General features: G+C 39.8%; 1 protein-coding gene across 2 annotated transcripts; it reads left to right on the top strand.

Moving 5' to 3' along the window:
- LOC105473573 (myosin-2) lies at positions 1 to 27,521 on the top strand. Of its 2 annotated transcripts, none has more exons than XM_011727396.2 (40): positions 1 to 60; positions 281 to 323; positions 1,766 to 1,989; positions 2,091 to 2,234; positions 4,542 to 4,698; positions 5,908 to 5,935; positions 6,019 to 6,133; positions 6,232 to 6,324; positions 6,868 to 6,931; positions 7,046 to 7,144; positions 8,198 to 8,301; positions 8,827 to 8,965; positions 9,331 to 9,449; positions 9,539 to 9,688; positions 10,800 to 10,970; positions 11,093 to 11,402; positions 12,030 to 12,100; positions 13,268 to 13,355; positions 13,443 to 13,560; positions 15,001 to 15,124; positions 15,212 to 15,348; positions 16,782 to 17,037; positions 18,599 to 18,841; positions 18,932 to 19,108; positions 19,191 to 19,336; positions 19,420 to 19,510; positions 19,593 to 19,982; positions 20,804 to 20,930; positions 21,618 to 21,736; positions 21,878 to 22,074; positions 22,802 to 22,985; positions 23,062 to 23,227; positions 23,326 to 23,450; positions 23,610 to 23,918; positions 24,007 to 24,210; positions 24,789 to 24,914; positions 25,007 to 25,177; positions 25,261 to 25,365; positions 25,487 to 25,582; positions 27,237 to 27,521. In XM_011727396.2, exons 3-40 carry the CDS (start codon positions 1,786 to 1,788, stop codon positions 27,387 to 27,389), a joined length of 5,820 nt encoding a protein of 1,939 aa, XP_011725698.1. In that variant the 5' UTR covers positions 1 to 60; positions 281 to 323; positions 1,766 to 1,785; the 3' UTR covers positions 27,390 to 27,521. The 2 variants fall into 2 exon arrangements, with proteins under 2 accessions (XP_011725698.1, XP_011725696.1); XM_011727394.2 differs by having other exon boundaries at positions 37 to 137.

The following is a 27,521-nucleotide window of genomic DNA, read 5'->3' as shown; positions in this document are numbered from 1 at the left end:
TATCCATATAAAAGAGCCCTTGGAATGAGGCTGACTCGTCCTGCTTTAAAAAGCTCCAAGGTAAGTGGGAGCAGGACGGGCCTTTCAAGAGGGACACCGGTCACACCGCCCAGTGTCAGCAGCAGCTGCTAGTTCTGGTACTGCTCCTTCTGGAACTGCACATTTTACCTCTATGAATTTTGTTACTTCTGTTTACAATAGCAAGTAATGCCATAAATGGGATGTTTTTTCCCTCTCTTTTTGGTTAACTAATCAAGTGCTTTTCCCTTTTCTTTTATAGAACTGTCTCACTCCCAGGCTACATCTTCTCACTTGCTAACAAGGTAAGATTTGGACTAACCAGTTCCTGGAGGAGAATGTAAGAGGCTCTGGGATGGATTTCTGTCACTTAGCAACCTTTCAGAAAGTGCTTGTCTCAGTAAATACCCTCTAACAACTGTGCTTCAGGAAAGGGGTGAGAAAGGGAGGACTGTCTTTTCAGGACAATGCACACATCCTCATTTACGGCTCAAGTATTGGTGGAGTGACATTTGAGCAGGGGAATTGCTTTGAATAAATATATTGTCTGTGCAGGAGAAAAAGAGTCTACCCTCAGATTCCCTGGCCAAAAATCTCAAATTTGATACAAATGCATCCTGCGGTTAGAATTCATTTAGTAAACATAATATCCAACAAAGTCAAAAGGAAGTAAGTAGGACAATCCTTCCTTTAAACTTCTTAAAGCCCTTGTAAAAAGTCGCCTTACACAATGCTGAGTGCTGTGGCATTTTTCTTATATATAATAGAGATATTAATATGCCCTCCCACTACATACTGCATTTCTAAAGGGAGAGACTAGGAGAGATGATTCAAATGAGTTTCAAGTAATTTGATCATGTAATGACTGCGGTAGCGTTATTTTCCAAACCTTTCATTCTACTGACTCCACTGGCAATCTGCAGATCACATAGAATGGAGCAAACAGGGCCTGCATGCTTCAAAGGAAAATTTGGAATAGCAAAGGGAGCCCTTTGATGTAGAAGAATGAGGTTAACGTTGGCTATTGTTTTTATCCTTAATTAGTTTAAAGGGGTTAAACTGATGAACTGTATTTAATATGCAAAAAATTATGTCAGAGAAACTATACTAAGCACCTAACCTAAATGAAAAAAAAGGGAAACAAAATGATAATCTCCAATAAAACACTGAACTTGAACAAATCTGGCTGAACAGGTAAAGGAGGAAATAAAGTTCTCCTACATTACATTCAAAACATGGAATTTGGTGACACGATAATTCATGACATCTTATATATAAATGGTAGCCTGAACAATTTCAAATTACTTTTTCAGTCATCATTTGAACCTCTTTTTCAAAGTATCTTCACCATATATCATGGGTTGTGAATTAAGAATGGCGAATTTATAATCCCTATTCTAAAGATGGAGTCACTTAGGCTCAAAAAAAAATCAAGTGACATACCCAAGGTCACAAGCTACTTGACAGCAGCACTGGACTGTAACTCAGTTCCCGATAAGGATGTGAGTCTTGGAGGATGAAATAAGACAATAGATGCAAAGCCCTGAATACGGTATTGGGTACACAGAGACCACCTGATGCATTTTCGCTCTTGTGATTACGTTTGTCTCAGTAACTATAGTATGGTGAACGGTAGACCTGTCTAGTGGAATTTCCAACTGGGCCTATGAAATACAACAAATACTAAGATTTATCAGTACACACGGCAATCCAGACTCTCTAATGTGAAATGTTTTATCTCCTTTAGGACCTCAGAGTTCAGCAGCCATGAGTTCAGACCAAGAAATGGCTGTTTTTGGGGAGGCTGCTCCTTACCTCCGAAAGTCTGAAAAGGAGCGCATTGAGGCCCAGAATAGGCCCTTCGATGCCAAAACGTCTGTCTTTGTGGCGGAGCCCAAAGAATCCTTTGTCAAAGGGACCATCCAGAGCAGAGAAGGAGGAAAAGTGACGGTGAAGACTGAGGGAGGAGCGGTGAGTAGGATCCCAGGAGCTTGCCACATTTTATTGATTTTTGTTGTTGGCGTTGTTTGGTCACTCAATTAATGTAAACGGTTATCTTTCCTGTTTACCAGACTCTGACAGTGAAGGATGATCAGGTCTTCCCCATGAACCCTCCCAAATATGACAAGATCGAGGACATGGCCATGATGACTCACCTGCACGAGCCTGCTGTGCTGTACAACCTCAAAGAGCGTTATGCAGCCTGGATGATCTACGTGAGTACCCCCTGCCAGCGCTCTTTATAATCATCCTCATGTACCCTATCATCCTGCTTCTTCCACTGAGCATAAACAGGTCACAGGTAGTGACCCATTTCACTTTCATCGTAGCCTAAGTAGTTAAAAGGCTTCATGATTGCTATTGTAAAGCACAGCTCAACAGCCAGCCCTTCCTCGTTTTTCCATCCAAAGCTGGGGAAGGCCACTGTCCATGTTGACTGGGTTTGCCATGAAACCCTTAAGCAGGCATTTGAGCAGCTACTGCTTATATTTCAATCACAGGTTATCTTCCCCATTCCTCTTCCCCACTCCAGCCACAGAATCATCCAGAGTGAAAAGATAAACATGTTTTAACACTTGAAACTATTTTAATTTTTTTTTTTTTTGAGACAGTCTCGCTCTGTGTCCCAGGCTGGAGTGCAGTGGTGCGATCTCAGCTCACTGCAACTTCCGCCTCCTGGGTTCAAGTGAATTCTTGTGCCTCAGCCTCCAGAGTAGTTGGGATTACAGGCATGTGCCACCATACCCGGCTATTTTGTGTGTGTGTGTGTGTGTGTGTGTGTGTGTGTGTGTGTGTGTGTGTGTGTATTTTTTAGCAGAGACAGAGTTTCACTATGTCGCCCAGACTGGTCTCAAACTCCTCGGCTCAAACAATCCACCTGCCTTGGCCTCCCAAAGTGCTGGGATTACAGGCATGAGCCGTCATGCCCGGCCTACAATATTTTTGTTCTTGTTTTTTTGAAAAAAACAAATTTCACTCATTTTCACTCCCCTAAAATAACAGCAATTTGTATCTGTGTGTTCTGGTCCCTTCTATCTGGAATGTCACTTCCTCGATGAAACCTCTCCCACTTCCCCAAGCAGTGACATATTCTGTCCTTTTGTTTCTGTCCCTGCCTTAACACTGACCATGTTTCTCCTTGATCATTCATTTACATGACTGTCTCCTACATAGACTGGGGATTCCTCAAGGGACATAATCTCATTTATCAGGTCTCATTTCTACTGTCTGGCAAAGGCCTGCACATAATACACATGCAGTAAATATTTTTAAACCAAATTTATTATATTTTTGCATAGTTTAGTCAGTGCCGATATTTAGCTAGGCAACACCTATACAAGTGTACCTAGTGTTGATGGTCAGCATCTCAGTCTAACTAGTTGGTGCCTGTCTTGAATCAATTGTCAAAGATTTTAAAAATCCTCCTATTGGCCGGGCGCGGTGGCTCAAGCCTGTAATCCCAGCACTTTGGGAGGCTGAGACGGGCGGATCACGAGGTCGGGAGATCGAGACCATCCTGGCTAACATGGTGAAACCCCGTCTCTACTAAAAAATACAAAAAACTAGCCGGGCGAGGTGGCGGGCGCCTGTAGTCCCAGCTACTCGGGACGCTGAGGCAGGAGAATGGCGTGAACCCAGGAGGCGGAGCTTGCAGTGAGCTGAGATCCGGCCACTGCACTCCAGCCTGGGCGACAGAGCGAGACTCCGTCTCAAAAAAAAAAAAAAAAAAAAAAATCCTCCTATTATAGTAATGATGTATATATATCATTTTGTGTTCTGTTTCCTTATAACTTAAGAATGTTTTGTAGATATTTTCCGAGTGTTGCTGTATACTTTCGTGTTTACTTTTTTAAATGCCTGCATCATATTGTCTTAGAAGATTTACCAGTTCACCTAACCATTCCCTTACTGCTGGCCACTTAGCTTATGTCCAAATTTATGTTCTCATAAATTTGAATTATCTTAATGCCGCAAAGAAAATATAAACCATTTCCATAAAACAATGAAAAGTTTCATAGCACATGTGTTTAATAACATGTATTTCTTCTTCTGCTATGTAAAAATCACTGTGAAAAGCCCTGAGGAGAGCAATAAGAAATCTGAATTGTAGTCGCTTCCCTCAGGATTCTGCCATTACATTGTTGAACCTGCCAACTAGTTTTCATGCTGATACCTTGAAGAAATAAGAGTACTCACTTAAAGTGCTCCTTTTTGTTAAAATTCAATTAATTTCCAGACTAGCCTGGGCAACAAAGTGAGACTTTATCTCTACAAAAAGCCTATACAAAATTAGCTGGGCATGGTGATGCACGCCTGTAGTACCAGCAACTTGGAAGGGTGAGGTGGGAGGATTGCTTGAGCCCAGGAGGTTGAGGCTGCAGTGAGCTGAGGTAGCACCACTGCACTCCAGCCTGGGTGACAGAGCAAGACACTGTCTCAAAAACACATTCAATTCATAAGTTAATTCCACAAATAACAGGAAAGGTCTTTGGGTACTTATTCTTTCTTTTTCCTTCTCATAGACCTATTCAGGTCTCTTTTGTGTCACTGTCAACCCCTACAAGTGGCTGCCAGTGTATAACCCTGAGGTGGTGACAGCCTACCGAGGCAAAAAGCGCCAGGAGGCCCCGCCCCACATCTTCTCCATCTCTGACAACGCCTATCAGTTCATGCTGACTGGTGAGTGAGCCGAATGCTTTGCGAGTGCATAAACTTTTAGAGCAGAACCATAGGAGAAAGAGACTCGAGGCAATCTCAACACATTCTTTGAGATCATCCCTTTTAGTTGAGGCTGGTATATTTATGAAGCAGAAGGTCCAGGAAGGGGAGAAAGGCTGATTTGTAATCCTTAATATTACATAATTGCTAATGATCTCTTAAACTTTGAAAAGATCAACAGAGGCTGGCCATGGTTAGTTAGTATACTTTTGAATGACTCAGAAACTCAAATAAATATGAGCAAAAATACAAATATTTCTGTGTATGTATATACACACGTACACTCATGGACACACAATCACACATACAAACTGTGTCTCCGTTACTATGAGCCAAAAAACAGAAGAGTAAAACTTGTCTCTCTAGTTTTAGCCTCAGCATCCTAAATTGTGACAGATTAAACAGTCTCTCTATATGAAGGATGGCACAGTGCTATTGCCCTTTTCCCAGAACCAACCTGAACAGGCTCGAGATTTAAGGTGTATTTGGTATTAAGACAGTTAGATATTGAATCTGCTTCCTACAATTTTGTCTTGGCTAGACCAATCTAAACTACTTGTGGCACCTTGAGAAGAGGCTTAGAGAATTCCTGTTCAGAGAGAGTAAAACATCAAAACAAAATTTTACCTTTTCCTAAAAATAGGACCGAAGCTGTATTTCTAAAGCTATCACCTTCACTGTACTTACTCCTTCTCACACACTAGAAATATCTCTGATGCTCATTCTTCAATACTTCTTGCACCCACAATATATAAGTCCCTAACTTAAATTGTCATCTAAACCTAACCAAAGAGCCGAGTCTACTTTCAGTGTTTATTTAGTGATCAAGTATTAAAAAGAAAAAGTCTGGTGCTTCAGGAATACACAGCTGGGTGGTCATCACTTATAGAGTGGCTTTCAAACATTTTCCTTCATCTTAGAATTTTTTTCCTCAAATGAAATATTTCTTGGAAGATTTGAACATAAAACCAGTACAAATGATGGTGTTCTGTTTAAATGGGTGGATGTGTGCTGAAGTTGGGGAGGAGAAAGTGGTAGGTCTAGAGCTGGCCAAGCCCTAAAGGTTGCAAAGCCCAGACTGCATAATACTAAGTTCATTCCATTTTACTTTACTTATCATTTGCAAATATGTAAGAAAACAGTACTAAATGCCTACAATTTCTTTTGTAGACCGAGAGAATCAGTCAATCCTGATCACGTAAGTACATTTTATGCTTTCTTTACACGGCCGTGATAGCTGCTAGCTTTGAGACCATATCTGATTGAGTTTTGATTTGACAGTGGAGAATCTGGTGCAGGGAAGACTGTGAACACCAAGCGTGTCATCCAGTACTTTGCAACAATTGCAGTTACTGGGGAGAAGAAGAAGGAAGAAGTTACTTCTGGCAAAATGCAGGTGAGTCTGATTGTCACAGTCACAATCCAGGCTCTGTTGGGACTCTCGGGTAGGAAATTCCCAAGCCCCAGATGCAAGGACTGCTCTTGCCTTTGCAGGGGACTCTGGAAGATCAAATCATCAGTGCCAATCCCCTACTGGAGGCCTTTGGCAACGCCAAGACCGTGAGGAATGACAACTCCTCTCGCTTTGTAAGTCTTTTGGACACTCGAACAGATACTGCTCACTGGTCAAACTTTATGAGATGTTTGTAAATACATTCTCTGAATCTTGTTCATTCCCATTGTATTACATCATTGTTCTTTCCTTTTCCTCTGAGCATGTAATAATGTGGATCAAAACCCCATCTTGAAAGATACATGGCCTTTTTCCTGAATTCTTTCTTATCTGTCATGATCTATAATTATTCACAATTTTAAAATTTTTAATTTACAAATAATAATTGTACTTATGAAATACAATGTGATGTTTTGATATATGTTATATGTATATTATGGAATGATTAACATGCTAATTAACATATCCATTACTTCACATACTTAATAAATATTTACGATTTTTAAATCTAAGATAAAACTCTTCTACTTATAAGACGGGAGATACACCTTTTTCTACCTGATACAAATACTCTCTGAATTGATTTAATATTAAAGCACTAGCATCAAATGTTTTGAATTTCTCAAAGATTTAATATTATACAAAAACAAGGTAGTAATATTAGTTTTTATTTCAAGGGTAAATTCATCAGAATCCACTTTGGCACTACTGGAAAACTGGCATCTGCTGATATTGAAACATGTAAGTGTTCAGATATCTTTAAAATCATTCCTGATTCTTATGACCTAAAAAAACTGACCACACATGTCACATGAATTTTTACACTTTTCTTATTTGTTATTTGTTTCCTTCCAGATCTGCTAGAGAAGTCTAGAGTTACTTTCCAGCTTAAGGCCGAGAGAAGTTATCATATTTTTTATCAGATTACATCGAATAAGAAACCAGAACTAATTGGTAAGAAATGTCATAATTCTTTCCCAGAATTACTGCATCAGTATCTATCAATGCATAGTCCAACCTAGTATTCTGTGACTGAATTTTGTCAAGTTTATATGCCATTTTATTTTTTAAAATAGCTTTGTGAGTTTGGTAAAAATTTATATGTGCTTATTAGAAAAATTCAAAGGAAAGTAAAAGGAAAAGTAAAAATAACATCTCTAATTCCTACTACTGTGAAATAACCACCATGAACACTTGGATGAATATCACTCTAGTTATTTTCTATATACATATCTCTACATATAGACACATACATACAATTTTCATAACTGAAATTGTGGTTACATGCTCTCCTGTAATCTACTTTTTTACTGAGCAATTATATATCATAGCTTTTTCCATGTCACTAAATATAGCTCCACATCATTATTTCCAATGGTTGCATAGTGTTTTATTCTAGAAAGAAGCACAATTTACTTAACCATACCCTCTTTGCAGATAGATTATTTCCAATTCTGGATTGTATATAATCAACACTATAGTGATACAACTTTTCCCACTATGTGATTATCCTCTTTGGATTACAATAGTTTTGTTTGTTTGTTTGATGGTTGAGACGGAGTCTCGCTTTGTCACTCAGGCCAGAGTGCAATGGTGTAATCTCAGCTCACAGCAACCTCCACCTCCCGGGTTCAAGCGTTTCTCCCTGCCCCAGCCTCCTAAGTAGCTGGGATTACACACATGCGCCACCATGCCTGGCTAATATGTTGTCCAGGCTGGTCTTGAACTCCTGACCTCAGGTGATCCACCTGCCTTGGCCTCCCAAAAGTGATAGGATTACAGGCATAAGCCACTGTGCCCAGACATTTTTTTTTTTTAAATAAGGTTTATAAGAGCACCATGACATCAACTTCAAGGTGTTTGCAATGGTGCCCAATATCCTTTAAATGCCTCTTCAGTGCCCATCAATCATCAACCAAGCATCATAGTGCCTCACAATTTGTCCAGAAATCTCGTTTTAATGAAGAAGATAATTATGCTTATCTTTGCTCTGTTTCCTGTACTTAGAAATGCTTCTGATTACCACGAACCCATATGATTACCCATTTGTCAGTCAAGGGGAGATCAGTGTGGCCAGCATCGATGATCAGGAAGAACTGATGGCCACAGATGTAAGTAGAATACAAGAAAGTCGGAATTATTATGGTCGGTCAGAGTAATGGTGATCCAGATAAATATTCAGTGTCTAGTAGAAATGGCAAAGGAAGATTCCAGGATGCAAATGGACATGCTCCCTGGAGTCAAATGAAAAGAGTACGATGTGCCCCTACAGCATTTTACTTACCCGTTAACATTCTTCTAAAGATCTGTCATTTCTGAATTTCTAAACTATTTTTTTTTTTTGCAATTGACTTGCATTACATTCCTACCATCTCTCAAAATAACAAGTTCCTTAGAGTTACTATCCTTATTCTCTGTTCTAAGTTCACGTTTTGAATCTTCAGAGGGTATGCACCTATAATTCTAATGCTCTGTGCTGGCCTTTGGTTGACCAACTCTCTATATACCCAATCTAAGGGGTTCCTTGTCTCCCATTAGTACTGATAGTTTCCTCAGGCCAGCAACGGAAGTGTGCACTATTAATAGTAAGCGTGTGGATCACAACTTAACAGCTATCCTATTGGTTATATTGACAGAGTGCTATTGATATTTTGGGCTTTACCAATGAAGAAAAGGTCTCCATTTACAAGCTCACGGGGGCTGTGATGCATTATGGGAACCTGAAATTTAAGCAAAAGCAGCGTGAGGAGCAAGCAGAGCCGGATGGCACAGAAGGTATCAACTAAGTCACCCACACGATCTTGCATTTGTTTGAAAATCACATTCTTAACTTGTTACCCATGAATCTTCCTAGGGAAGGTAAACTCACTTTTAAGAATTAAGTTTGAAAGTATCTGTATACCTAAATAATATGCCACGGGAAACATAAGCACTAGGTAGATGTTTCTTATAATTATTGAAGTTCTTTAGGACAAACTACCCCATAATCAAAAACTTGAACTTAGTGAAAACATGGGTAAGGATACTCGGAAAGAGATATTTGAAACACTGCACAAAATACTTGTAGTTTAAAAAATATGTTTAAGGAAGTGCGTTTCTTTGGGCCACAATAACACTGTTCTACTCTTTCTTCTTTTTAGTTGCTGACAAGGCGGCGTATCTCCAGAGTCTGAACTCCGCAGATCTGCTCAAAGCTCTCTGCTACCCTAGGGTCAAAGTCGGCAATGAGTTTGTCACCAAAGGCCAGACTGTAGAACAGGTAGGTGCATAATTCAAATTAACTGCCAAGGATGAAAGCATTTTCACAGGCCTCTAATAACTTTGAGAGTTATAACTTTGTCTTTTAAGGTGACCAACGCAGTGGGTGCTCTGGCCAAAGCCGTCTATGAGAAGATGTTCCTATGGATGGTCGCCCGCATCAACCAGCAGCTGGACACCAAGCAGCCCAGGCAGTACTTCATCGGGGTCTTGGACATTGCTGGCTTCGAGATCTTTGATGTGAGTTGGTAGCTGGTTGGTGACAGGATTTTATAGTGAGGCAATGGAAATATCTATATGAAGGAATTAGTGAAGACTATGACCTTTTCTTACCACCACTGAAATTATTTTAAGCCTTAAAAGAGAGTAACTGGGCAGTTACTGTAGTAGCAATTCCGCTTCTATAAAAAAACAACAATGCACTTAATAAGGACTCCCCAACTTGCTATATGATCCAAAGGGAGTTCTGAATTAGCTTAGTGCAGTGGGATTGAAGGTCTATTCTAAGAAATACTCAGAGACAATAAGAGCTGAGAAACATTAATAATTTAGAGTCAGCATTAAAAAATGCAATTAGCTTTTAAGACTCAGTATGATATCATGAAATAAAAATTCATATTTGATTATGAAATATATTTTTCTTGATTATAGTTTTTAAGAAGTTTACTTTTTTTTCTAATTATACAAGCAAAACTTAGGGCATTGCAGAGGACATAGAAGGTCCCAAGGAAAAAGATTCCACATAATTCTACTATTTATATGTAATATTAACATTTTGGTGAATACCAAAATGGTGTATTTTGGTATATTTTAAAAATATAAATGTGTATTGTCATACTTTATATAATACTTGGTATCTTGATTTTTTTTTTTCATTTCACATTAAAGAATAACCCAGGTGGCAATTATTGCTCACTTGCCATGCTGACCATGTGATTGCCATGCAAGATAGACTCCTCCCAGGCAGCTTCTCAGGGGTTGCAAGTTGGCTTTTAAATGAGTCAACAGAAAACTGTAAACCTTCTGGAAAATGTAGAAGATAATGGGAATAAACACAGGATGATTAAGTAGGTACTCAGGAAAATACCTGAATAAATTTAAGCAAACACAGGAAAAGAATATCATAATGGTAGGATTTTCTACAAAATGACAGCAGAAAAATAGTAGCTTCCATATGCCCTCAAACCTTCCATACTTTTCACCTTTTATTTCAAAGTCTCTTTAATCCAATGATTTTTAACATCTGTAATATGAAGGCTCTTGGACACATATTTTTAAAATGGAAAAATTCTGTATTTTAAAAAAATGCTCAATTTGCTTAAGAGAGAAGTAAACATATCTATTTATTTAGTTCAACAGCCTGGAGCAGCTGTGCATCAACTTCACCAATGAGAAACTGCAACAGTTTTTCAACCACCACATGTTCGTGCTGGAGCAGGAGGAGTACAAGAAGGAAGGTATCGAGTGGACGTTCATTGACTTCGGGATGGACCTGGCTGCCTGCATTGAGCTTATTGAGAAGGTTGGTTTTGCATTTCCGAAACCATATTTTGTGGCAACTATATTATTCACTGCTTTTTATTTTAATTCTACAGACAGAAAAAAAAATAGAAGTGCAGTATTGTGTTGTGGTCTGCTTTTTAGCCTATGGGCATCTTCTCCATCCTGGAAGAGGAGTGCATGTTTCCTAAGGCAACAGACACCTCCTTCAAGAACAAGCTGTATGACCAGCACCTGGGCAAGTCTGCCAACTTCCAGAAGCCCAAGGTGGTCAAAGGCAGAGCTGAGGCCCACTTCTCTCTGATTCACTATGCTGGTGTTGTAGACTACAACATCACTGGCTGGTTGGAGAAGAACAAAGACCCCCTGAACGAGACCGTCGTGGGGCTGTACCAGAAGTCTGCAATGAAAACTCTAGCTCACCTCTTCTCTGGGACTCAAACTGCTGAAGCAGGTAATGCTCAAATGTTAATAATACTCTCTAGGTATTATAAAACGTGATGTTAAATTTGAAGCTAGTGATCTCTTAGGCCTGTAGAAGGGTTGCAGACCAAGCCCCTGGTTCCTCCAAGTATTGAATAGATAGGCAGCCTTGTAATCACATATTTGTGGCTCACTCCACTACTGACAGGAGCCCTACTGCAGAGTCAGAGAGGAATTATCAGACTGTCAACCAATGAAAAGCCTCAGCTTCTACGATTCTCTCCTACTTCTTCCTCCACATCTGCAGGATATAGAGTATCTGAGGGTATAAATCTTAAGCAACAGAGTGACAAACTTCTGCCTCTCAGTACTAGCTTCTATTGATGATTTTTGAAGTTAGTGCTCCCCACGTGTCCTAATATTAAGGAATCCCTCTCTATACGGTCAGGTGAATATCCCTGGTCTCATTTCCCACTGGAGAAAGAATCATAGATAAGTGGCTGCAAACTTAGTTGAAAAATAAGATTCATTCAGGCTCTATCAGAGAGGCCAGCTGGGTAGAAAAAAGGCTGCACTCGATGAACACGGAAATCAGCAAATAGCCATGAAGTAGCCCTGCCAATTCAAAACTGTAATTATTTTCTTCCTTCTTCTTCAGAAGGTGGAGGGCCCAAGAAAGGCGGTAAGAAGAAGGGCTCTTCTTTCCAGACAGTGTCTGCCCTTTTCAGAGTAAGGAAGAAATTGTTTTTGACATTCTCCAATTACTTTGGGATTTTTTTTTTTTTTTTACATGGGTCTGTTTTTCTGAATTTCTATTTTTGTTCTAAGGATATATTTATCTATTCATGTACTAATATCACATTACATTTATTAAAATTACTTTATAATACGCTTTGACATCTTGCTGGGCAAAATTCCCCTTGTCTTTTCTTTTTAAAATTTATTTTTTATTTCAATAGGTTTTGGGGGAACCGGTGGTATTTGGTTACATGCATAAGTTCTTTAGTGGTGGTTTCTGTGCTTTTGGTGCACCCATCACCAGAGCAGTGTACACTGTACCCAATGCGTTAAAATTTGCTTTGAAAAGTACAAGATCGTTCCATGAGTAGTTTAGAAAAGGACTGATAGTAACTAGTGACTCTGTTGATCTAACTTTGGAAAGAAGGGATTTAAATTACTCAGAAATTATTAGTTCACTTTTCATGCTGAGTCAAATAATGAGAAATATTTTATAGAAAATTTTATAGACCATAATACTCTGTCATTCACAATCTAGCTGAGCCATGAAAAAGAGCAATGACATGAACTCAGCGAGACCAAAAGACATCAGTATGGCTAATGAACTCATGAATTCTAGCAGCAAATCTGTAGTGCAACTAATATGTATCCTTGCTCTTCATCGAGTCAATTTTCAATTATAATTGGTAGGATTGCTCCCCTGTAGATAATCTTTATCCCCAAAACTTGATAGAGCTGGAAAAGAGGAGCTGTATTATAAGGAAAAAGTCCAAATGTGGTGCAGGCTTCCATTTCCTTATTGGAGAACTATGGAATTGAGTAGAAGAAAGAGCGATCGTCTTGCATGGGAAGGCAATGGCCTTGTAAATGTATGTGTATGGCCAGGGACCAGGGTAGGAAGAAGGATGGTGTTGGTATAAACTGAAAAGAAGCACATGCCAGGATGCTTTCTGTGTGTAACTCCTGGAAACTCAAGTGCAGAAAGATCTATTGAGGAGGAAAGTGCATCTCAGGAGAAGCATTCAAAGTGTTGCCTTGTATGAACGCAGTCCATACTGGTCATTCAACTCAGCTATAGATATTGATTTTATAGACATCAATGACTGCTCATATCCATGTCTAGAGTCTAAGATGACAGGATTTCTCCCGATTTTACAGGAGAATTTGAACAAGCTGATGACCAACCTCAGGAGTACCCATCCTCACTTTGTGAGGTGCATCATCCCCAATGAGACTAAAACTCCTGGTAAGAAGTTCTATAATGAAAGGGCAAAGGGTGACTGCCACACCTCCTTTTTAACAGCTCTGCAGTGAAATAAATATGCATTTTTAGGTGCCATGGAGCACGAGCTTGTCCTGCACCAGCTGAGGTGTAACGGGGTGCTGGAAGGCATCCGCATCTGTAGGAAAGGATTCCCGAGCAGAATCCTTTATGCAGACTTCAAACAGAGGTCAGTTTCTCCTGATTATGGTGTATTCTGAAGTTTAATATGAACAAATTTAATGCAAGCAAAACAATTTAGTGAAACGCATGCCTCTACTTGTTAGTTTTGTCACAAAAACAAGTCAAAAAATGACAAGCCTCAAGTCTCGAACACTTTTTTTTGAGACAAAGTCTTGCTCTGTCGCCCAGGCTGAAGTGCAGTGGCGTGATCTCAGCTCACTGCAACCTCTGCCTCCTGGGTTCAAGCGATTCTCCTGCCTCAGCCTCCCAAGTAGCTGGGACTACAGGCATGCGCCACCACACCCAGCTAATTTTTGCATTTTTAGTAGAAATGGGGTTTCATCATGTTGGCCAGGCTAGTCTTGAACTCCTGACCTCAAGTCATCCACCGGCCTTGGCCTTGCTCTCCAAAAATTTTGGGATTACAGCCTGTGCCATCATGCCCAGCTTCAAACACTTTTAAAATGTAAATATGCAACTTTTAAGCACCTTGTGGAATTTTCACTGGATTCGCCAGGCTCTTGGCTTAGCTCATAGATGTACACGTTAACTCCAATAATGATAAGAACGACCTTTTTGAGTGCTTAATATGTTTAGATTATCTTGTTTAATCCTCACAAAAACACAGCAGAGGTAGGTACTATTAAGACTTCATTTTATAGATGAATAAGCTGAGGCTCAGGGAGATTAAGGTACTTGCCCAAAGTAACAGTTAATAAGTGGTTGAGCTAGAAACTCTTCCATACAAACATAACTATTCATTTTCTGCCATTTCCTTTGGTATCATCTATGTTCGTCTTTTTCTCTCACATATTAGATTCCCAGTGTTTCCCGGACACAGAAGGAACATGTCACAATGACTGTTCCTCAGGTCCTTTTTCTCCTTTCTAGATAAGCCCATCTTGAGAATCAAAGAAAAGGCAGAGGTGGGGAAGGACTGGGTAGCAGCTGCTAGGAGCTGATCTCTCCTAGGTCTAGGTCAGGTGGCACTGACAGAGAATTCCAGGGCTCAAGATCCAAAGCATGTCTAAGTTTGATTTTAGGTGATTAGGATAGTTCCAAATACCTAAAGTGTACTCTCTACCAAATTCTTCAACGAAAAGTAGCTCTCTTGGATTCAGGGCCTTAAAAAGCAAATGCATCTAGTAAAGATAACACATTGCATTTTATTGGTTAGACACACCATAATGTGTGCCTTTCCTAAGGCAGAACCCTTTCCTAAGAACAGGGTCTGATGAGACAGAAAGGAAAGTTGCAACTGAGGGAAAGGCAGTGGAGTAAAAATTGGTTGCCAAAGGGATGACCATTCATATAAACAATGTTCTCCCTGTGAACAAAGAATAATATTTTTTTTAAAGCTCTGCTTTAAAAAGTGAATCATTTAATGTTTAGCTAGGATTTGCGTCATCAGTAAACTAGTTTTTAAAAGTTATATGTACTTTAACAGATACAAGGTATTAAACGCAAGTGCAATCCCTGAAGGACAATTCATTGATAGCAAGAAGGCCTCTGAGAAGCTCCTTGCGTCCATCGACATTGACCACACCCAGTATAAATTTGGACACACCAAGGTAATACTCTGTAAATCCTACCTGATGCTATTCCTGTCCTTTTGAACTTCATTAAAGCTTCTGATCTGCAACTCTTACCACACATAGGTCTTTTTCAAAGCTGGTCTTCTGGGGCTCCTAGAGGAGATGCGAGATGACAAGCTGGCCCAGCTGATTACCCGAACCCAGGCCAGGTGCAGAGGGTTCTTGGCAAGAGTGGAGTACCAGAGGATGGTGGAAAGAAGGTATAAAACATTATGTTTATTCACATATTCCGTCTTCAAAAACATATTTGAAATGGCTTACAATTAAGACTCGGCTTATGATAAGGACACTAAAGAAGATATGAATAAGAGTCCTATAATGAAGTGGGAATATACATGTACCAGAAAACTTAAGGAAGGAACCATCACCTTCTGACTGTATGGGTAAAAACTTGAGAAGCATAAAGTGTGTGTACTTCTTACCTAACAAGATAAAATACACCAGTGAGTAAGCAGAAGCAAACTTTTGCCCTAGCACTTGTTTCTAATGTGAATTTATTGGACAGATCATTAGATAAGAATCAAAGAAAAGGCAGAGGTGGGGAAGGACTGGGTAGCAGCTGGACGTTGACCTGCATAACAGACAGTATAGTCAAGAGTGGTTTTAACACAGGATGCAGAGACAACTTTTTCCCTCTGATCATTTATGTTATCAAACTATCATGGTTTAAAATATTAGGGGCCATTTATCTGTGAAAGACTTTTTGCAGTAAGTTAACACAACGTCATCAGGGAATGTTGCTTTTCGGTCATCTAATCTGATGCAAGGACAGAGTTCAAAGACTATAGAGCCAGGTGTCTCAAAGTACAGAATGTATGTAACCAGGACCATTACTCCATGCTGAGAAAGGCATTTTACATTGCCACCTATACATCTACACATCTACATATGTGTATGCAGATGTATAAATAATTTACATGAAGCAAATTTTATTTTTACCACTTGTAATTATGCTAATGTTTTCAACTATATTCCATTTCATTAAAAACAATAAATTCTGGTCATGATCCATGATACATATATATTTGGGTAACTGTCTATATATGCGGTAATTAGTTGTAAAAATCATTTAGATGAAAACAGAAGTGGTATTAGAGAGTAGAATGCAACATTCACACAACATCAATATATAATGCCAGAGATTTTTGAAGAAATTCTGAGTTTTTAAAATCTCAGGCCCCACATATCCCTAAAAAGCTGTGTCCCCCTTCACTGCCCTTAGTGGTGTTTTAGTAGCAATGTTTGAGAAGCACTGATGTACAGCAAGGCTCCTCAAACGGTGCTCCTTGGACTTGCAACATCAGCGTTCCTTGCAAACTTGTTAAAAGTGCCAATTTTCAGGCCCCACCCTAGATCTTCTGAATCTGAATCCGTGGAGGTGAGGGTCAGGAGTCAGTATTTTCACAAGCCCTTCAGGTGATTCTTATGCATGCCAAAGTCTGAGAAGCAGTGATGTAGAGAAAAGAGTGACCTTAGCAAGACCTTGACCATCATCCCAAAATAGAATTTCTTTCATCTGCATGTTTGAAAGCAGAGTAGGAACAAGGTGGAGCCAAATCTCCAACTCTCACTGCCAAGGTTTCATCTCATTTCATCAGCCACACAATACTAATTTGCATCAATTAAATTTCAGGGAGGCCATCTTCTGTATCCAGTACAATATCAGAGCCTTCATGAATGTCAAGCACTGGCCCTGGATGAAACTCTTCTTCAAGATCAAGCCTCTGCTGAAGAGTGCAGAAACTGAGAAGGAGATGGCCACCATGAAGGAAGAATTTCAGAAAACTAAAGATGAACTTGCCAAGTCAGAGGCAAAAAGGAAGGAACTGGAAGAAAAGATGGTGACGCTGTTGAAAGAAAAAAATGACTTGCAGCTTCAAGTTCAGGCTGTGAGTTGGAATATCACCCTTGGTATCACTAACCAGGATGCAAGTGCTAGGACTCTGACCACTGTGGGCCATGAGTTTGGTAATTGCATGGGAGACACTCATTGGAGGCAAAAGGTTAAAACACTCCAATGGTGCGAAAAGGTCCAAACGTTCCTCCATTGCCCAATAACCCCCAACAAACCAGTACCAGGGCAGTAGGTAGAAAAGTCCCTCATTTTCCACTGTACACAATTTCATCAAACCACAAGATTTTTGACTTATTTTCCCTTTAAATACAGTCCTTAAAAATGATTTTAATATAACACAGTCCCAAATAAAATATGAAGGGGAGGATAGCATGGAGAGAGTAATATTTTTCTGAAACTTCCTTGAACTTCTAGATGTCCACGGGTCTTAAATTAGAATAGGAACAGCTGACAGCACTCTACATCCAATTTTACTGAATTATCATGTGATATTGATCTAAAAAACTCAGACTCCCTCTTTCTAATCTGTCTCCACAGTCAGTGTCCCATCATGTCACACCCACATTGTTGCATCAGCACCAAAGTTGCTCAACCTACTTCCCAATTCTCTCTTCTTCCATTCAGCCTGCTCACTGCCCTCTCCTGAACTAATCATTTGAGAACTGCTTCCTTCAACTTGAGACTATAATTTATAAGACTATGTTTTATTTGGAGTGAATTGAATTGGTCTACTTATCACAAAGTCATATTTTTTTCTGTTAAGACTGGTCTCTCTGTCAACGTTGAGCAGTGTAATAACTCCGAGCAGTGTAATAACTCCTAGATTACAGAAGGAAAGCGAGCCCTTCCAATCTATCCTGTATTCTCTTCTGTTGCCCCAGCGATTTAGGCGGAATCTGTACTAAACCACTGTATTCATTGCATGGTTATACACAGCACCCTGCATTGCTTAATGTATTCAAAGGCTGATATGGAAGATTACTGATGAGTATATATTCCAGTGTCTCCTTCATTTCCTGCCTGCCCTGACCCCCTTAATTGGAAACAGCAGGCTGCCAGGAATTTCTTGATTACTTTATGTTTCAACTTGAATTTAGTACATCATAATCAGGAGCATCCTCCAGTACTACAAAAAAAAAAAAAAAAAAAAAAAAAAAAATCAGTAGCAGCTGTATCTTGAATTTGTCCTGCTAGAATGCTTCCCCACACCCCTCCTGCTCCTCTCCACAATAAGTTGATTTCTGCAAAAGCAAATCTTGCCCCTCTCTCAAGGCCCAAGTCAAATAGCAGTTCTTTCATGAAACCATCTCTGATCCAAATTCTCTGATCTGTTATGTCACTAATTACTTTCTACATTATTTTCTAATCTACTGTAGAATACATTCTTTTAGGGGAACAGAACAACAACTGGTACATTTTGGCTTACCCACATGTGGAAAATGTATACAGTAGGGTGGTTCATGGAACAAGAATTTGTGAAGGCGTAAATAAATGAATATAGGAAAGTCAAAAGATCAAATGCAGAAACATACACTCTTATCATTGTAAAGTATTTCATTCTTTCTTCCCAATTTTGATCTTGTTTCCAACTTAAGGAAGCTGAAGGCTTGGCTGATGCAGAGGAAAGGTGTGACCAGCTGATTAAAACCAAAATCCAGCTAGAGGCCAAAATCAAAGAGGTGACAGAGAGAGCTGAGGATGAGGAAGAGATCAATGCTGAGCTGACAGCCAAGAAGAGGAAACTGGAGGATGAATGTTCAGAACTCAAGAAAGACATTGATGACCTTGAGCTGACACTGGCCAAGGTTGAGAAGGAGAAACATGCCACAGAGAACAAGGTATCAGTCATATTCTGAATTCTATATAGGGGTTCTGCCACCCAAATAAGCTGCTTTAGAACAACTAAGCTGCTTTCTTCACCTTTGTAGGTGAAAAACCTCACAGAAGAGATGGCAGGTCTGGATGAAACCATCGCTAAGCTGACCAAGGAGAAGAAGGCTCTCCAGGAGGCCCACCAGCAGACCCTGGATGACCTGCAGGCAGAGGAGGACAAAGTCAACACCCTGACCAAAGCTAAAACCAAACTTGAACAACAAGTGGATGATGTATGTCTAGTATCATCAAGGACATTATTTTCTTCTAAAGGAAGATAAGCATTCCTTCTGATTCAACATTATTTATATTTAGCTTGAAGGGTCTTTGGAGCAAGAAAAGAAACTTCGCATGGACCTAGAAAGGGCTAAGAGGAAACTTGAGGGTGACTTGAAGTTGGCCCAAGAGTCCATAATGGACATTGAAAATGAGAAACAGCAACTTGATGAAAAGCTCAAAAAGTAAGTAAGAAAGAATTGCTTATGGATTTGCTTCCAACATTGGATACGGACTAAATTGTTGTCCTTTGCTACTTTTCTAAAAGGAAAGAGTTTGAAATCAGCAATCTGCAAAGCAAGATTGAAGATGAACAGGCACTTGGTATTCAATTGCAGAAGAAAATTAAAGAATTGCAAGTAAGTACATGATTTTCATCAGTCTGGCTCGGAGGCAGTTATGATACAAAGAAGCTGAGTTTGTATTTTGCACCATTTCCAGGCCCGCATCGAGGAGCTGGAGGAAGAAATTGAAGCAGAGCGGGCCTCCCGGGCCAAAGCAGAGAAGCAGCGCTCTGACCTCTCCCGGGAACTGGAGGAGATCAGCGAGAGGCTGGAAGAAGCCGGTGGGGCCACTTCAGCCCAGATTGAGATGAACAAGAAGCGGGAGGCTGAGTTCCAGAAAATGCGCAGGGACCTGGAGGAGGCCACCCTGCAGCACGAAGCCACGGCGGCCACCCTGAGGAAGAAGCACGCAGACAGTGTGGCCGAGCTTGGGGAGCAGATTGACAACCTGCAGCGGGTCAAGCAGAAGCTGGAGAAGGAGAAGAGTGAGATGAAGATGGAGATTGATGACCTTGCTAGTAATGTAGAAACGGTCTCCAAAGCCAAGGTACTACAAGTTCTGGGAAATTGTTATTGAAAATAATGCCTTACGGACACATCATAGTTTACACAGGGCACTTTTTACACATAAAGTCATTTGTTAATTGCAGTAATTCAGGGAAGTAAGCACAAAAAAATCGGTGTTTTTACTATTTCCATTTAACAAATAAAGGATCAGAAATTCAAAGAGGCCAAGCACTTTGACCCATCACACCATTAATAAACGACAACACCAGTTTTTGAATATAAGCCATCTGTGTTCTCCAAGTCTCCAGTTAGAGAACAAAGGTCTCCAATAATTTCAAGGAAATTGAAGTGAGGAAACTTTCATCATACATAAAAGCAATGCAGTATTTTGGAACAAGCTTTTAGAAAATGTACATTATACAATTCTAACAAAATCTTAAAATTAGAACATAACCTTAACATTTTCATATTAATATTGAACAGAGCTTCATGATTAGCTTTCATAAAATATAAGAAAAATTAGCCAGGCATGGTGGCGCGTGCCTGTAGCCTCAGCTATTCAGGAGGCTGAGGCAGGAGAATCGCTAGAACCTGGGAGGCGAAGCTTGCAGTGAGTCAAGATCGCACCACTGCACTCCAGCCTGGGGAGAAAGCAAGACTCCATCTCAAAAAAAAAAAAAAGAAAAAAGAAAAAAAAGAAAAACTTTTATGCATTACATTACATACAAGACAATTTGGTTTATTTTCTATATTAAGATAAATTTGTATTTTTTATTTCGGGGAGAAGGTTTAGCAACTGCAAAGGTGATTATTATTTGCTTAAAAGGTCTCTGTTTTCTTCTTTTACTTTTTCTTCCATAGGGAAACCTAGAGAAAATGTGCCGGACTCTAGAGGATCAAGTGAGTGAACTGAAATCAAAGGAAGAGGAGCAGCAGCGGCTGATCAATGACCTGACTGCGCAGAGGGGGCGCCTGCAGACTGAATCTGGTAACGCTCCCCTCTTCTGTGCAGCTTCAGGGTGGAGAGGATGCAATTAAGAACAACTGATTTGGTGATGTGGGAGCCTAATAATAGCAGCTGAGAACATGTCTGATTCACCAAACGACTCAGACACCTGACCTGTGTGCAAGGTCATCTTGGGACAATGCTGGAGATAAAGGTTTCAATTGAACAGGATCAAGCTCTGTTCCAGAATGGCCTTGAGTATTTGCTCATTGTGAGGACGTTGGGATTAGGGGTTACTCCAGCATGAGTCCAGGGCTTCTCTTTCAGGCCAAGTTTCTCTTTATTTTATGCGGGTCAACTAACTTCCAGAATGGGGCAACAAATAGCCCAGTCTCTCAAAAGTCCTATGGAATGGGGACTATGTAGAATTAGACATTTTCGCTTACTCGTTGACAGTCATCATGAGGTTTCGTACGATATTATAGAATCCAGAAAGAATCAGTGATGGAAAGGACAAAAAGAATTTAAGCTGTATTTATTCATTCTGATTGATCTGAAAGTTTCACCATAAAAACTGAAAACTTGGCACTGAGCATGAAGATATCAGCATAGAATTCAACCATCTGAGCACTCAATTTGGGAAAATAAGAGTCAAAATTTCTTTCTAACATGGGCTTGCAGAATCTTGTTTTTCACTTAAAAAATGGTGCCATTTCTTTTGTCCATCAGGTGAATTTTCACGCCAGCTCGATGAAAAGGATGCTCTGGTGTCTCAGTTATCAAGGGGCAAACAAGCCTTTACTCAACAGATTGAAGAATTAAAGAGGCAACTTGAAGAGGAGATAAAAGTAATTATGACTCTAAGACAGACTTTTCCCATATGAGCTGATTCTACATGGAGGCTGTTATACCAGCTTTCAAAAGGTTTTGAAAGTTAAGAGTTAAATATTTAAATATCCAGTAAAATGAAGGTGTAACTGTCTCCATAGGCCAAGAACGCCCTGGCGCATGCCCTGCAGTCTTCCCGCCACGACTGTGACCTGCTGCGGGAACAGTATGAGGAGGAGCAGGAATCCAAGGCTGAGCTGCAGAGGGCGCTGTCCAAGGCCAACACCGAAGTTGCCCAGTGGAGGACCAAATATGAGACGGACGCCATCCAGCGCACAGAGGAGCTGGAGGAGGCAAAGTATGTGCACAGATAGGAGAGAATGAGCAGAAAACTTTGCATATTGAATCAGAAAAACATGACCTTTGAAGATTCAGTGAATTAGTTCACAAATGCTCGTTAATTGGCTTCTATGTGCCAGTCACAATCAGGCCCTGAGAGTAAGACATGAATAAGTCAAATATGGTCCCTGCCTTATGATCCGAAAATCTAGTTAAGAAAACAAAGAAAAGCAAATAATTACACTGATAATTAGGGGCCTCACTGCTGTTTGTCAAGCACAATGAGTTCATCGCTGCATCAGGGGCTTGTACCTGCTGTTCCCTCTGTCTGAAATACTCTCTCCACAGACTTCCCTTTGGCTCACTCTCTGACTTCTTTTAGCTCTTGACTCAAATATTATCTCTTCATGGAGGCCTTCACTGAATATCTAGAATAGTTGCCCGCCATTTACTCTATTTTATTTTGCTTCACTGCACTTATATCTGTAAGGTATGTTCTGATTTGCTTATTGTTTACCTCTCTCACTTATTTGTGATCTTCATGAGGCAGAGACCTTTTTTGTCTTGGTCACTGCTGTGTAGCCAGTGTCTAGTTCATAAAAGGGGCCCATCGATATATGTTGAAAGAATGAAAAGTGGCTGGGTAGCATTATTGTGAAGTTTCTAATACTCTTCAGTGTGTGTGGTAATAGCTCATAATTCATATTATGGTTCGCTTCTCTCTGAAAACACGTATAATCTTCAAGGAAGAAGCTGGCCCAGCGGCTCCAGGCTGCTGAGGAACATGTAGAAGCTGTGAACGCCAAATGTGCTTCCCTCGAAAAGACGAAGCAGCGGCTGCAGAATGAGGTCGAGGACCTCATGCTTGACGTGGAGAGGACAAATGCCGCCTGTGCCGCCCTTGACAAAAAGCAAAGGAACTTCGATAAGGTAATTCCTCCAGCATCCTCTGCTCTGTACTCTACTGTTTTGTCTTTACAGCAGGTAACAGGTCTTGGTTTTTCAGATCCTGGCAGAATGGAAACAGAAATATGAGGAAACGCATGCCGAGCTTGAGGCCTCCCAGAAGGAGGCCCGTTCCCTTGGCACTGAGCTGTTCAAGATGAAGAATGCCTATGAGGAATCTTTGGATCAGCTAGAAACCCTGAAGCGAGAGAACAAAAACTTACAGCGTGAGTCCCTATCACATTCAATAATATTCATAACTTGGAAGAATCTTTCCCCTACATCATGTGTTTAACCAAATACCTACCTTTTACTCAAACGACAGAGGAGATTTCTGACCTCACGGAGCAGATTGCAGAAGGAGGGAAACGTATCCATGAACTGGAGAAAATAAAGAAACAAGTGGAGCAAGAAAAGTGTGAACTTCAGGCTGCTTTAGAAGAAGCAGAGGTACATGTAAAATTGTGCATTATAAAAAAATTTGGAAAAAAAATTAGGTACATCTGCATAGAGTGAATAAAAAGACACATAGCACAAAATTGTTGGTGTCCAGAAAAACTTCATAAAGCTTTTGGTTCCTTGCTGATGTCACCTCTTGCTGTCATTAAGGCATCTCTTGAACATGAAGAGGGAAAGATCCTGCGCATCCAGCTCGAATTGAACCAAGTCAAGTCTGAGATTGATAGGAAAATTGCTGAAAAAGATGAGGAAATTGACCAGCTAAAGAGAAACCACATTAGGATCGTGGAGTCCATGCAGAGCACGCTGGATGCTGAGATCAGGAGCAGGAATGATGCCATCAGGCTCAAGAAGAAGATGGAGGGAGACCTCAATGAAATGGAAATCCAGCTGAACCATGCCAACCGCATGGCTGCCGAGGCCCTGAGGAACTACAGGAACACCCAAGGCATCCTCAAGGTAAACGGGTCCCAAGAGATGGTTCCAGGACAATCGGGGTGCCTGCAACCCTGAGAACATGGTGTCTCAATGACGGTTTGTTTCACAGGATACCCAGCTCCACCTGGATGACGCTCTCCGGACCCAGGAGGACCTGAAGGAGCAGCTGGCCATGGTGGAGCGCAGAGCCAACTTGCTGCAGGCTGAGATCGAGGAGCTGCGGGCCACTCTGGAGCAGACAGAGAGGAGCAGGAAAATCGCAGAACAGGAGCTCCTGGATGCCAGTGAGCGTGTTCAGCTCCTCCACACCCAGGTGGGATTCAGCACAAAGAACTCCCCCGTAGTAAATTTTATATGTCAGAATAGATAAGCCTGAGTTTTTATAAGACAGCCAGACCTAATATGTCTACCAAATTTTCTTTGCAAATAATACAGAATAGTAATTCTGCATTATTGAGAAATCTTTCCCTGTTTTGCTTTGAAAAACTATTGTTGATTTGCTTCCTATAATATTCTAAGGCTGCCCATATTCTATTGTGTTAATATCTTTGTTGGCCCTCATTATCAATATTCACATTTCATTCTGGAGAAATGGAATGTTATGTGCATGTCTATTATACTTTTATCCCTGTGAATGGTCCATTGGTAAATGATAATTATAAAATTATAGAGCTATTTGGTCTGCTTGTGACCTATGCACTTGAAGATGCTGAATATTCTATAATATTTCTATTTTATTTAATTGTACTAGATAACACAATCCTTTAATTCTTTCATATTAAAAGGCATTTTTTGACTTGCAGATTTCTATCTGAATTTTTTTCAAGAAGTGGTTACCAATAAATACTGTGGTAACACAATTTTTAAAATGTACAAACTCTTTTTAAACAGAACACTAGCCTGATCAACACCAAGAAGAAGCTGGAGACAGATATTTCCCAAATGCAAGGAGAGATGGAAGACATTCTCCAAGAAGCCCGCAATGCAGAAGAGAAGGCCAAGAAGGCCATCACTGATGTGAGTGGCAGGAACACTTGCCCACTGATTTAGCAGTAGGATTTCCTGACATCTATAACTTTCTTGGTTTTCTTGATTTATTTGCTATTTAGGCCGCCATGATGGCCGAGGAGCTGAAGAAGGAGCAGGACACCAGTGCCCACCTTGAGCGGATGAAGAAGAACATGGAGCAGACAGTGAAGGACCTGCAGCTCCGCCTGGATGAGGCTGAGCAGCTGGCCCTGAAGGGTGGGAAGAAGCAGATCCAGAAACTGGAGGCCAGGGTGCGTCTCCCAATATCTGTCTATTTCCATCTGCTTTCAGTGCCTGATTGGATCAAAGTTCTTAAGAGCCTACTTATTTGTAGGTACGGGAGCTGGAAGGAGAGGTTGAGAGTGAGCAAAAGCGTAATGCTGAGGCTGTCAAAGGTCTGCGCAAACATGAGAGGCGAGTGAAGGAACTCACTTACCAGGTACGGCAGTAGTTTTTAGCAGCTAAGCACTGGTCGAAGTCTATGTGAAATACTCATATGCAATGATGCAATAGTCATGTGCTTTAGTAATTAAGGTCCTGGACTTTTTATAATCTTTCAGACGGAAGAAGATAGAAAGAATATTCTCAGACTTCAAGATTTGGTAGATAAACTTCAGGCAAAAGTGAAATCTTATAAGAGACAAGCTGAGGAGGCTGTAAGTAATTTTAAGATTGAAGTCCTCAAATTAAGCTAATAAATAATTACTACCTCTTGTAGTAACCAAGCTGTTTGCTTTATAGACTTCTGCGTGCGTACTTAACATTTGTTTTTGTACAATAATTATTGTGTATCATTTGTAATATCAGTAGCTTCACTTTAAAAGTAAACTTTCAATCCACCAAGAAACCTGAAAAAAATTAAAAGCAGAAATAATACAGGCCATACTCTCTGGCCACAGTATGATGGAGTTGTAAAGTGATGATAAAATATAAGCAAAAATTCTTGGGTACTTAAATATTTAAAAAACTAACTTTCTTAAATAACTCTTGGTTTAAAGTGAAAATAAAAACATAATTACTAAATAATTATTAATTATAAGTAAATATCACAAGGAAGATGCTATTTTTACAAACCTACAGAATGTAGTCAAAGCTGTGCTTGGAGGCTAATTCATTGCTTTAAATGCTTTCATGATGAACCAAAAGTAAAAATAAATAAATAAATGGACAGTCCAATAAAGACATTATAAATAATAATAAAACAGTAGAAGAAGTACTGTTAAAAATAAAAGTAGAAACTGGTGAATTAGAGTATACTATTTTCTATTTGATAACTTCATTAATATTTGTAACTTCTGGAGAATTAACAAAATAAATGTATTATAACTAATTTAATCAAGGAAAATGAGACAGAAAATACAACATTAGAAATGAGAAAGGGAATAAGCTATACACATAGAGGATTACTTTTTAATATAAAACATACATCTATCAATAAAGTTGAAGCCCTGAAAAAAATTGATGATTTTTCTAGGAGAATATAAATTACCAAGTTGGCTGAATTACTTCTGGAAATGGACCCAAGTCCAGATAGATCTTTCAAAATTTCAAGGAACAGATAATCCCCCAGCTATGTAGGCTGTTCAAGAGCATGGGAAAAGATGGAAAGCTGTCCAATTCATTTTAAGAAGCTCACATAGCCCTCATACCAAAACCTGTCCAAGAGAGAACAGAGGGAGAAAAACTAAAGGCAGTTTTACTCATAAAGACAGTTACAGCAAAGATAAATTACTAAGTAGTAAAAGTCTTACTTTATTAAAGGAATCGTCTTCCAGTGATTAAATAAGGTTAATTCTTACAATGTAAAGATTACCTAATATTAGGTAATCTGTCAATAGAATCATTACATCCAATGCAGGTGGAAAAAAGTAACCATTTTGAAATGTGCCAAAATGATACATGACAAAATCCAGTATTTATTTCAATTTTTAAAAACTTAATAAATTCATTCTTAATATGATAAAAAACTAACCCAAGTGAAAATCACCATCTTACAGCAAGCATTAACAACTATGACTTTAATATTCTTGCCTTCCTCTCTAAGCTTATATTTTTCTTCTTATTCTACTTGTGGTACATATGTATTATGTGTTTTGGTTGCCAAAATAGAGATGTAAGATATATATTATATATATATATGACACCAATAAATAAATCTTACAATTAATTTCAATGATAAGCCCTAGATGTTGCTTCTCCATAGATGCCTTTCTTCCCTTAGGTCTAAAGAAGAATCCTTTCTTCTCTTAGGTCTAAAGAGTCTAGAAAGATGTAAGTGTGAGTTGCTTACAATTCCATTTTTATTCTCAGGAGGAACAATCCAACACCAATCTAGCTAAATTCCGCAAGCTCCAGCATGAGCTGGAGGAGGCCGAGGAACGGGCTGACATTGCTGAGTCCCAGGTCAACAAACTGCGGGTGAAGAGCCGGGAGGTTCACACAAAAGTCATAAGTGAAGAGTGACCACGTCCTGATGCCATGGAGTGACTGAAGACAGGCACAAAATGTGACATCTTTGGTCATTTCCCTCTGTAATTATTGTGTATTCTACCCTGTTGCAAAGGAAATAAAGCATAGGGTAGTTTGCAAACAATA

This window comes from Macaca nemestrina, chromosome 17 (genome assembly GCF_043159975.1).
Source record: "Macaca nemestrina isolate mMacNem1 chromosome 17, mMacNem.hap1, whole genome shotgun sequence".
NCBI lineage: Eukaryota > Metazoa > Chordata > Mammalia > Primates > Cercopithecidae > Macaca > Macaca nemestrina.
The sequence above is the reverse complement of the archived record's forward strand: the minus strand, read 5'-3'. Positions and strand labels throughout refer to the sequence as shown.